The sequence below is a fragment of the Nycticebus coucang genome, chromosome 1 (genome assembly GCF_027406575.1).
Source record: "Nycticebus coucang isolate mNycCou1 chromosome 1, mNycCou1.pri, whole genome shotgun sequence".
NCBI classification, from domain to species: domain Eukaryota; kingdom Metazoa; phylum Chordata; class Mammalia; order Primates; family Lorisidae; genus Nycticebus; species Nycticebus coucang.
The window spans coordinates 142264511-142277128 of record NC_069780.1 but is presented as its reverse complement, the minus strand read 5'-3'; the positions used below and the strand labels follow the sequence as shown (position 1 = coordinate 142277128).

General features: G+C 34.3%; 1 protein-coding gene across 2 annotated transcripts in view; it reads right to left on the bottom strand.

Annotated features, from left to right (window-relative positions):
- Window positions 1-3476: 3476 nt before the first annotated feature.
- CENPK (centromere protein K) overlaps window positions 3477-12618 on the bottom strand; it is a 38732-nt gene continuing 29590 nt past the window's right edge. For both annotated transcript variants that reach the window (XM_053596257.1, XM_053596256.1), the window contains exons 6-10: window positions 11201-11283; window positions 10997-11095; window positions 10244-10370; window positions 7479-7532; window positions 3477-4331 (exon numbers count right to left, since the gene is read on the bottom strand). In XM_053596257.1, coding sequence (XP_053452232.1) covers window positions 4173-4331; window positions 7479-7532; window positions 10244-10370; window positions 10997-11095; window positions 11201-11283 — 522 coding nt within the window. In that variant the 3' untranslated portion in view covers window positions 3477-4172. The remainder of the gene's footprint in view (window positions 4332-7478; window positions 7533-10243; window positions 10371-10996; window positions 11096-11200; window positions 11284-12618) is intronic.

The following is a 12618-nucleotide window of genomic DNA, read 5'->3' as shown; positions in this document are numbered from 1 at the left end:
ATTGTCCTCATTTCAAAATTGAATACACAGAATTCATACTTCTCCATTCCTGTGATGCTTCACTAAGACTAACGTGTTCCACCTCCATCCAGGTTAGTACAAATGCTGCAAAACCTCCATTTTTTATGGCTGAATAATATTCCATGGTATACATATACCACGGCTTACCAATCCATTCCTGGGTTGAAGGACATTTAGGTAGTAAAAACCATAAATGAAGGACACTTAGGTAGTAAAAACAAATTTTACATGCACTGGAAAACCAAAAAATTCATGTGACTCACTTCATTGAGATAGCTGTTTCATTTTAGTAGTCTGGAAATGAACTTGCAATATCTTCCATGTTTAGCTTTGTTAGAAACTTCCAAATTGCTACACAAACTAACTATATTACAAACATTGCCACCAGCAATAAATAAAAGTTCATATTGCTCCATATGCTCAACAGCATATGATGTTGTGCTTTTAATTTTAGCCATTGAAATAGGTATTTAAAGGAATCTCATCATTTTAATTTACAATTTTCCAATAACATATAATGTTAGCATCTTTTTCATGTATATTTGCCATCTGTGTATCTTCTTTTACAAGCTATCTAGGTTTTTTATCTACTATTTAAATTGGCTTATTTTCTTACTGTTGAGTTTTAAGAGTTCTTTATTTTAGATACAAATCCTTTATCATACGTATCTTAAAAAAATTTTCTCCCATCCTGTGGCTTTTCATTCTAATACTATCTTTCACGGAAGTTTTTAGTTTTAATAAAGTCCACTGACTAATTTTTTCTTCCATGGATCATACTTTTGGTGTTAACAGCTAAAAATTCATCATGAAAATCAGTTGGTCCTCCAAATTTGTTCTTCAATATCTCAGCAATTATTCTGGGTCTTTCTCCTTTCCACATAAACTTTAAAATCAGTTTGTCAATATCTGTAAAGTATCTTGCTGGGATTTTATTAAGAATTCATTGAATCTATACAAAAAGTTAGGAAGACATGACACTTTAACAACATTTCTAAGAATTCATTGAATCTATACAAAAAGTTAGGAAGACATGACACTTTAACAACATTTAGTCTGTTTCCATCCATGAACATGTCTTTATTTAGGTATTTGATTTCCTTCATCAGACTTTTGTAGTTTTCCTCATATAGGTCTTGTACATGACTTGTTAGGTTTGTACCTATCTTTCTTTCTTTTAGTGCTAATGTAAATGATGTCTGATTATGTAATGGATAACATGCAATGATTTTTGAATGTTGAACCAACCTTGTATACTTGGAAAAAATATCACTTGTCCATATATAGCTCTTGATTATACATTATTTAGATTTGCTAATTATTTTGTTGAGAATTTTTACATCTATGTTCACGAGAGAGGTCTGTAGTTGTCCTTTCTTGAAATGTCTTTATCTGGTCTTGGTATCAGGTTAGTGCTAGTCTCACAGAATCATTTAGAATGCATTTCCCCAGCTTCTATTTTCTAGCACAGATTATATAGAACTAGCATCATCTCCTTCATTTGATAGAATTCACTAGTGAAACTATCTGGGACCAATATTTTGTTTGGGAATTTCATTATTGGTTCAATTTCTTTTATAAAGTTTTATGCAGAGTAGTTTTTTCTGTGTGAATTTTGGTAAATTATGTCTTTCACAAAATTGGTCCATTTAAGTAATAAAATTTATGGACAAAGAGTTGTTCATAACAATCCTTTTTAACATTCACAAGATCAGTAGTAATGGCCTCACTTCTCATTTCTGATTTTAGTAATTTTATCTTCTCTTTTTCTTGCTTGGTTAGTGTAGCAAAGGGTTTATAAATTTAATATTTTCATTGAATTTCATTTCAGCTTCATTGAATTTCATTTATGTTCCATCGAATTTCTCTATTGCTCTTCTCTTTTCACTTTCATTGATTTCTACTCTATTATTTCATTTTTTCTGCTTTGGATTTAATTTGTTCTTTTCCTAAATCAGATGCTTAGGCCTGCAGAGTGGCTCACGCAGTATAATCCTAGCACTCTGGGAGGCCAAGGCGGATACATTGCTTGAACTCAGAAGTTTGAGAACAGCCTGAGCAAGAGTGAGATCCCTTCTCTCCTAAAAATAGCTGGTGTTGTGGTGAGCACCTGTAGTCCCAGCTACTCGGGAGGCTGTGGCAAGAGTATTGCTTGCACCAAAACTTTGAAGTTGCTATGAGCTATGACCCTCTAGCCTGGGCAGTAGAGTCAGACTCTCTCTCAAATAAATAAGAAAGAATCCATACATTACTGATTTTAAATCTTCTGTTTTCCAATACATGCATTCAATGCTATAAATTTCCTTCTGCTTTTGCTGTACCTTATAAATATTAATAAATTATATTTTCATTTTTATTTAGTTCAAAATATATTTTCTCTTAATTTTTTGACTCACATGCTACTTAGGAATGTGTTATTTAATCTCCAGATATTTGAGGATTTTCTAAGTATCTGTTTTGATCTCTAGTTTAATTCCATTGTAGCCTGAGACATATTTCCTATGATGTCTATCTTAAAAAATGTAACTTAGACCAAAAGTAGGCAAGTAATCTTGGCTATGTATTACAAGAAGTCTGGGTTAATAAATTAAAGTAAATGAAATAATTAATAAAATGTGAAACAGAGTTGCCAGGTAAATGACCAAATTCTTCACTGCATTTATCTATAACTTTCCATAATTTGTAACACAGAGGACTTCACAGACAATTCTACCTGCTATGAAGAATGTCAGCCCTACACTCCCATTTCTCCCCTGCCCAGTAACTTCAAGGAATAAAAAAAATTTCTCTTTCAATACTCAACTGGAATATTCTAGGAGAGTACTTTATATGTTATCTTTCCCTAAAAGAACTTATGTTCTTGCAGGGCACAGTGGCACACACCTGTAATTCTAGCACTGTGGGAGGCTGAGGCAGATGGATTGCTTGAGCTCAGGAGTTTGAGACCAACCTGAACAAACACGAGACTACGTCTCTACTGAAAATATAAAAACTAGCCAGATGTGGTGGGCACCTATAGTCCCAGCTACTTACAAGGCTGAGGCAAAAGAATCTCTTGAGTCCAACAGTTTTAGGTTGTTGTAAGCTAAGAAACCATAGCAATCTATCCAGGGCAACAGAGTGAGACTTTGTCTCAAAAAAAGAAATTATGTTCTCCAAAATATAACAATATTTGTCTTTTCCGCAGAAGAGAATGATATACTTGGAGTATCATTTGTTCACTTTTAAACAGATTAAATAATTAAGATAAGTAAGAAACTTGGATGACATATAGTAGAAAGCATTTTCAAGTAAGGAAGTACACACAATTTCTCTTAGAAAACTAATGATACTAAATGGGTTTAGAATTCTCTAGTGCAGCTTAGATTTAACACTGAAATAGCACCACATCTTAATTTATGTACCTGTGAGAAACTCTTTTTTATTTATAAAAATACGATACATCACCCAATAACTAGAGACTTTTGGAAAGAATTTTATTTACAGAAAATTCACAGACCATTAACAAAATGTTTGCAAACATAATTTTGTTGGTAATAATTAACAGAATCAAGAGCGAATTAATAACGTCACTTGATATATAATACAAATTAGATTATTTTCATACTAGTTTTATCCATTTTTTATAGCCCAATTTTTTGCAAATGTAGAAATAAGGCAGTACATATGAAACAAATTTGCTAAATATTTTAAAATGATGCCAACTTCTCCATGATATTATTTCCATTTTAAAACTATCTTCAAGGTAAATAACTTATCCACTATAATTCTTAAATATAAAGAATCAAATAGAACTCAAAATGCATAAAAGATAGTATTATAAATTTAAAAAGAAAAATATATAAGCAATATCAAATTAACAAAGAATTTTCCAAAGAATATTGCACAAGACAAATAAGGTACATTAAATGTTTTTGTCTAGAATATTATTTACTTGCGTTCTCATCCATACAGTTTAAAATGCCAAAGCACTAACTATGAAAGGACCATTTAAAAATGACTAATAGATGGCAGCCTGTATCATTTAAAGATAAAAGGAACATAGACTATGTGCTTCAATTTTCAAATAATGTTCTTTATCCAAATAGTGCTGTGTTTCCATTATCCTGGAATGACAAGATCTTTTACTATGTGAAAAAGAGATCATCCTTTTACTGATGGAAAGCTTCTAATCTTATTCGAGTTGGATCTTCTGGATGTCTTAAGGCAATTCCATTACGCAGCAGCAGTTCAATATAAGGAGGCCAAAAGGAATCACTAATTTTGACATATGGATCATATGGAACATCAAATAATCTATTTATAAGAATCTAGGAGAAAATATCATTCAAAATATACTTTACTAGGTAAAAAATCAATATGGCTATAATAAAACAAAGTATTTCACCAAAGAATGCTGACCTCTTTTCTCCTTCACCAACTGTTTGTCATAATTTTTTGTGCACTGATTTAAATAACTGATTTTTTTTTTTTTTTTTTGAGACAGAGTCTTACTTTGTCACCCTCGTCACAGCTCACAGAAACCTCCAGCTCTTGGACTTAGGCGATTCTCTCGCCTCAGTCTCCTGAGTAGCTGGGACTACAGGCGCCCGCCACAATGCCCAGCTATTTTTTTTTGTTACACTTTGGCCGAGGCCAGGTTCGAACCCGCCACCTTCCATATATAGGGCCAGCACCCTACTCACTGAGCCACAGGCACTGCCATAACTGATTTCTTTTTTAAATGACCATAGATATTAAAGAATGGAAATAGCTTTGAAATAAATGCTGGCATCTTACTTTCTAAGAACTCAGAAAGAATTTGTAATTCTCCCACTTCTCTTAGGATTAACAATTTCTTTAGAATAAAACAAGACTCTTAAAAATTAATATTCAACAAAATACACACGAAGTTGAAAAGAAAGTTAGGAAATGTGTCTTAATATTTGGGAGAAAAATTAATCACTATTCCTATCCTGTCCCCCCCTCAAACACCTATTCTTCTGATAAAAAGATAAAGCTTCCAAACAATCAAGTTTATCATCACGACTTCCTTTAACTTCATCCTGAGTATCACTGATTTCTCCATGAAGGATGTTGATGAGTTATAACCACAAATTGAGAAGATTTTGAATATCTGTGTTAAATAATATAGCCTAGCATTTCCCAACTCATATTCCATGGACCTGGTCTCCATAAAGATGTTTTTAGTTCTTAAAAATCAGGGGTTTGTGGTCAAATAAGTTTGGGAAAGTTTGCTAATGTGAACTGAGAATCATCAGTCTTTCCCAAATCCACTGACACCAGAAAAGTTTTTTTTAAGAAATATTTACAGTTCTTTGACTACTAACATTCTTTAAAATACAGTGAAAAATGCTAAATGTAGGTCAATTATTTTGCCTCCTCAGCTACCTCTCACTGCCTTTATAAATTACAAAGCCAGAATTTCAGAAGGTTTAAGGGATTCCTCAGGGACACATAATTAGTGGCAGATCATGTATTAGACGCTGAATCTCTGAACTGCAAGGTCAAAATTTTAATTGAAAGATGCTATTATTATGTGGCACAAGGAACATGTTAAAGAAAAACCAGAATTTATACCAATATAAAGTGCTACAGAAATGAATAAAATTAACCTATCAATCTCTAATCTGAATCATATTTTATGATAAATATATTTATCAATAAGCATATATCTCAATTCTTGAAATAAAACTTAAAACTTATTTCAAGGACTATATCCTAGGGAAAAAATATTGGTCTCATTTCTTTTTGGATATCATGATGAAGAATTAAATATTATTTCTATTTTATAGCAAATGCCTATTTTAATACAATTTAAAAACTTTCCTATTTTGCATTTCTAAGTTTAATAATAATAAAAATTCCAGATGTCCAAAATAGTTAAATGCTAAAAACTCAAAGTTAAAATAAATATGTATATAAAGGTTTAATTTTCCTTGAATTGCAGTTTTAGTACTGGTTACGTTTATCACTGACATCAAAAGCGTAGGAGACAAACATAGGATTCTAAGTTTTATATAGCATATACTATGTACATTGTTCAAAAATTACACAGTAATAACTTTCACTATTTGCCATCAGTGACAATTTCTATTTAAAAAGAAACAAAGGTTAAGTGATCCATGAGAAATAATAGTCTTTTTAGTTTCAATATAAACTGAAGTAGCTAAAAATGCTAAAAGATTCTAATTAAAAATTAATAAATATCTGCATTTTGCTTTTCTAAGCAATAATATTCTGTATTAAATCCTGAGGCACCAAAACCAGTTAGTTGGACAAAAACAGACTTTAACACATAGTTCACTAAATTATAATGAAATATTTTCTGAAATCTTTCTTTCTTGTAGCCTTACCAATGATTTTTAAGAGAGTACATTAATTGGTAATATTCTTCATATATTATTTTATCTTCCTCTCTGCCCAACTTACGATGAATTGTCATGTCAATCTAAAGTATTTAATACATTTGATAATCTGGTTGAAGCTCAAAAACATTTTTTAAAAAAGGTTAATGATACTTATAAAACAAAACAAATGTCAAACAGAAAAGTTGGAATTACTCAGCACTTACATCCATAACAAAGGAGAATTATGTTATTTAATAAAAACTGTATATAAATTTCTACAACTTTATGAAAAGAATCTTTATGCTCGTTTACACATTTTGCATAAATACAGAGTCGCCAACTAAAGATTTCATCAAAGTAACAGCAAAGAACTTCACTATGCAAATACTAAATAACATCATAAAAATTACTTTACAGTGCTTACCTGTAATAAATCTCAGGAATATGAGCTAGACTTTAATTTCATAGATTTTTTTTAAATGACAATATTCTTCCCAGTACTGCCCTGTTTCCCCGAAAATAAGACATCCTCCGAAAATAAGACCTACTTACAGGAAAGATAAGACGTCCCCTGAAAATAAGACCTAGCGCATCTTTGGGAAACAAGGTACACAGAAGATAGGAACTGATTTTGTACTAAAGATAATTATAAATATATTTTAATAAAGATTGATGGATCCTTTAAAAAACTTTTTATTCTTTTTTTGAGACAGACTCTCACTCTGTGCCCTGGTTGAGTGTCCTAACACCATAGCTCATATTGACTTCAAACTCTTGGGCTCAAGCAACCCTTTTGCCTCAGCCTCCTGATTAGTTAGGACTATAGGCACCTACCACCATGCCCAGCTAGTTTGTCTATTTTTAGTAGAAGAGACAGGGTCTTGTTCTTGCTTAGGCTGGTCTCAAACTCCTAAGCTCAGGCTATATATCTGCCCCAGTCTCCCAGAGTACTAGGCTTATAGGCATAAGCAACCGCACCCAGCTAGGATCCTTTAAAAATTAAAGCAGTATTATTTTCTTTTTCAAATCTGTGTGGAATTCTTCACAAATGACTCATTATTAATAAGAGATAACTTCAAGACAAAACTAACCACACAAAACACTTACCTCTAACATTTCATGCAGTGTTATCAGCTGTGCAGTTGGCTCTTGAACATTTTTCTTTGAGAGAAATGTAAATAACAACCAATTAACATTTCAATGCTGCCAATGGTAGAATACTGAACCATATTACAAGATTTTGAAAATCAATACTTCTTAGTTGCAATGGTACAAGGTAACTAAAGTCAAAAACTCACAATTAGAAAACATAAGAAGAATGTGGAAAGTAAATTACCTTTGTACTTAATTCAATCATAAAATGCAGCTGAAACAACTCCTAAGATAATGAAAACTTTTATAATTACTGAAAGATAAAATTCAAACTATCCATAAACATATAGTAGATATATATATATGTATTATACACATTACATACATTCATATAAAAGAAAGCCTAAGTTGCATGCAGTACCTCACGCCTGTAATCCTACCATATTGAAAGGTAAGGAGGAAGGAATGCTTGAGGCTGGGAATTCAAAAGCAGCCTGAGCAACACAGCGAGACCTTCTCTCTACAAAAAGTAAAAAACTAGCCAAGTGTGCAGGCATGCCTGTAGTCCCAGCTATTTTCGATGCTGAGGCAGTGGAATCACTTGAACCAGGCCTTAAGATGGTGCAGTGAACCTATCATGACGTCACTGTACTCCAGCCTGGGCAATAGAGGGAGACCTAGTCTTAACAACAACAACAGTTTAATGTCTGACACCACTACTCCCAATAAAGTTCTACAAATGACATTCCAAACTTGCTTCCAAAGAGACTTACTCTTCTTTCTACAGCCCTTGAGTTCCTCATGTCAAATTAACTCACTGATTTTTTTTTCTTGGATTTAAGGGAATAAATCTTATTCCACTTCCATTCAATTCTTCCAAATATTTGAAGACAGCTATTAGAAGGCCCAAGTCTTCTTTTTCCTTTACCATGTTAATCATCAGTTCCTCCAATTTTTCCCCCTCCCCTTCCTTCCTTCTATTATTTTTTGAGAGGGAGTCTCACTGTATTGTCCAGCTAGAGTGAAGTGGCATCAGAGTTCACTGCAACCTCAAACTACTAGGCTCAAGCAATCCTCCTGCCTCAGCCTTTTCAGTAGCTGGACTAAAGGCAACAGCCACTATGCCCAGCTTTTTTTTTTTTTTTTTTAATTTTTAGTAGAGAAGGAGTCTTGCTCTTGCTTAGGCTGGTCTCAAACTCCTGAGTTCAAGCAATGCTCCTGTCTCAGCCTCCTAGAGAGTGATAGGATTATAGGTATGAACTACCATGCCCAGCCTAGTTCCTTCAATTATTTTTCATGTGGATTTGTTATCCTCACCAGATAGCAAAGATCTTCTAGAAAAAGGAACAGAATATTTAAGACACAAAAAAGTGAAAGGTAATTGCACACTTAATGGCGATATAGTAGTATGGTTGGATGAATTCTATAAAAGATGGATAAAGAATGGTTGGAGATAAGGCTGAAAGGAAAGACAATGTCCAGAGCATAATGATTCTAAAGGATTTTTTTTTTTTTTTTTTTTGTAGAGACAGAGTCTCACTTTATGGCCCTCGGTAGAGTGCCGTGGCCTCACGCAGCTCACAGCAACCTCCAACTCCTGGGCTTAAGCGATTCTCTCGCTTCAGCCTCCCAAGTAGCTGGGACTACGGCGCCTGCCATAATGCCCAGCTATTTTTTGGTTGCAGTTTGGCCGGGGCCGGGTTTGAACCCGTACACCCTCAGTATATGGGGCCGGTGCCTTACCGACTGAGCCACAGGCGCCGCCCAGAGCATAATGATTCTAATGAGTGTATAGGTGTTATCCCATAGGGAGCCATCAAAAAGGTTTTACACTGAAAAATGATAAAACTATATATATATAGTTTTATATAAAAACATATATATATATGTTTTAAAGAGATCACTCTGGTGCCAGTTTCAGTGCCTTTTTCAATTTCAAAAGTATTTATACTGTTTATTGGATTAAAAAATTAAAGTGGATATTCCCAATCTTTTGCCACTCAAATATGTATCCACTTTTCTAGAAAAGGTTTATTCTATCATAACTACCATTCAAATAGGCGATAACTTATACTAAAAGATTTTAAACATCATTCTGATTTAAAAAGCTACATATTATGTATTTCCCCATATAAAGTACTATTAAATTTGTGGCATAATTTGATTCATATAATTTAGTCATCTGTGTCTTATCTATTTAACAGAAAGTAGTGAGCATTTCATTAACTCCTTTGATGGTATTCTATATATATATATATATATATTTTTTTTTTTTTTTTTTTTTTTTTGAGACAGAGTCTCACTTTTTTGCCCTCAGTAGAGTACTATAGCATCATAACTCACAGCAACCTCAAACTCTTGAGCTTAAGTGATTCTCTTGCCTCAGCCTCCCAGGTAGCTGGGACTACAGGCACCCACCATAACACCTGCCTATTTTTTGGTTGCAATTGTCATTGCTGCTTAGCTGGCCCAGGCTGGGTTAGAAGCCACCAGCCTCGGTGTACATGGCCAACACCATAACCACTATGCTACGGGCACCGAGCCAATATATTATTTTTTACACTGACCTTTCTCCCACCCTCTGGATATAATATAAAATATATATTTAATCACATTTTATCAAACCATTAGTTTGCTTCTAATTTTTCAATACATATGTGATTATGGTATATTTGTGTATGTGTGCCTATCTTTGAACTATAAAAGAAGATTTGCTTTTAAACCTATATAAAATAATTTCAAATATAAGTATCTACATTAACATCATATCTAAAACTTACCTGTTTCTTTTTCACATTTCCATCAGGCAAAGGAAAATGATCTTCTAAAAACTCACCCAAGGTAATCAAGAGTTTCTCCTTATATTCTTTTATATTAAGTATTTTAGTTTTCAGTTCATTTAAGATTCTGATAGATTAAAAACATTAAGAGAAACATTTAACACATAAAATACATATGCACATACATTTGTTTATTCATAAAATTGATTGGAAACTTTTTAAAAACTTCATTTGCTCAAACCAAATAACTAGCTTTATGAAATTAATATTCTCTATTTAACATGCAAGGAAAGCAAAGTTACAATCAAGTCAAGTTGTTCATAAAAGATCATGTAACTAAAAGCTGCCAAATGTTAGAGCAAGATTTATGACTCTTGGTAAATTTTACCTTCTTTTCATCTGTAACATAAAAAAGAAAATATTTTCAGCTCAGCACCTGTAACTCAGTGGCTAGGGCGCCAGCCATATATACTGGAAATAGCAGGTTCGAATCCTGCCAGGGCCTGCCAAACAACAATGACAACTACAACCAAAAAATAGCCAGGCGATGTGGCAAGCACCTGTAGTCCCAGCTACTTGGGAGGCTAAGGCAAGAGAATCGCTTAAGTCCAAGAGTTTGAGGTTGCTGTGAGCTGTGATGCCACAGCACTGTACCCAGGGTGACATAGTAAGACGCTGTCCCAAAAAAAAGAAAGAAAGAAAAAAAGTAAATATTTTCTCCTATTTGAAAAACCTAGAAAACAAAATGAATACCTTGACTCAGAAAATGGCACAACCTCATTTTTCAATTCACTGTGTAGTATATTAAGAGATTCCATTATCTGTTGCTGTTCATCCAACCACCGTTGCTCCCTTTAAACACGGAAATATAAAACAAAACAAACAATACCCAATTAGAACTTTAAGTACTAATTCCATATATATCAATTATTAATAGTAATTATAACATAAATATACCTTTCCAAGTCCTCCTTTAACTTTTCATTCTTTGACTGAATAGTAGATAGGACCATTTCAAGATTATGTCTCAACTTTTGGAACTGAAACAAAATAATCGAAATTAATTGCTTAGACTTTAATACTATAAATAGCTTTATTTCCAAATGATAGCAACATTTACATTTCAGTGAAGGGCTAAGATCAACCGTACAACAAATCTTCCTTCCTTTTAAAGCAGAGCCTCACCCTAGCTCACAGCAACCTCTAACTCCTAGGCTCAAGCAATTCTCCTGCCTGTCTGCTCAGTAGCTGGTACTAAAAGAGCCTGCTACCACATCAAGCTAATTTTTCTATTTTTCATAGAGACTGGGTCTCACTTTCCTCAGGCTAGTCATGAATCCCCCTGCCTTGACCTCCCAGAGTGATAGGTGGCACGAACCACCACACACAGCCTGATTTCACTTTGCTCAGGCTGGTCAAGAACTACTGACCTCAAGCAATCCTCCTGCCTTGGTCTCCCAGAGTGCTACATGGCATGAGTGACTGTACAAAGCCTCATACAAGCTTTCTTTCTCTCTCCCTCTCCCTCAGGCACCCTGCAGGGGCTCTGTTTTCACATCTTAAAAGTGCTAAACAGGAAATTTAAGTTTTTAGAACTATTGACTAATAAACGCCATTTAGAATTTGCTTTTTTTTTTTGTAGAGACAGTCTCACTGTACCACCCTCAGGTAGAGTGCCATGGCGTCACACGGCTCACAGCAACCTCTAACTCCTGGGCTTACGCGATTCTCTTGCCTCAGCCTCCCGAGCAGCTGGGACTACAGGCACCCGCCACAATGCCAGGCTATTTTTTGGTTGCAGTTTGGCCGGGGCTGGGTTTGAACCCACCACCCTCAGCATATGGGGCCGGCACCCTACTCACTGAGCCACAGGCGCCGCCCTACAATTTGCTTTTTACAACTTCGTAGAGTTTCTGAACAGAGAATTGGGGGTAGTGAGGGTTGCAAGCTACAGGTCTTCATTCCTGCTCCAAAAAAAAAAAGAAAACTCTAAGGCAGACTCACTGACAAGATCACACCTACCAATGATAAGCCTGTCTGCCACTTCTGTTACCAGCCTTAGGAGCCTGCTCCTAAGAAAAAAGGACTAGATGCAGCATTCATAGCACCTAGTTAATCTGGCTACAACCATAAATTTTCTTCATCCTCTTTACAACCCCTAAGCCTGAATACCTTGTTCTCTCTCTTTGCCAACACTCTCTACCCCTTTGACTTCTGTATTAGCCCTTTTTTACCTGGAAAAATAAAATAACCTTTTTTCTTCTTTCTATCTTAATCTTTGGAGAAATCTTTCTCAAAACCTATGTCCACTAGTTCACATCCTAACAACTGGTCTAGGATGTTTCTGTTCAAACATGAATAAAAAGCCTACCAGA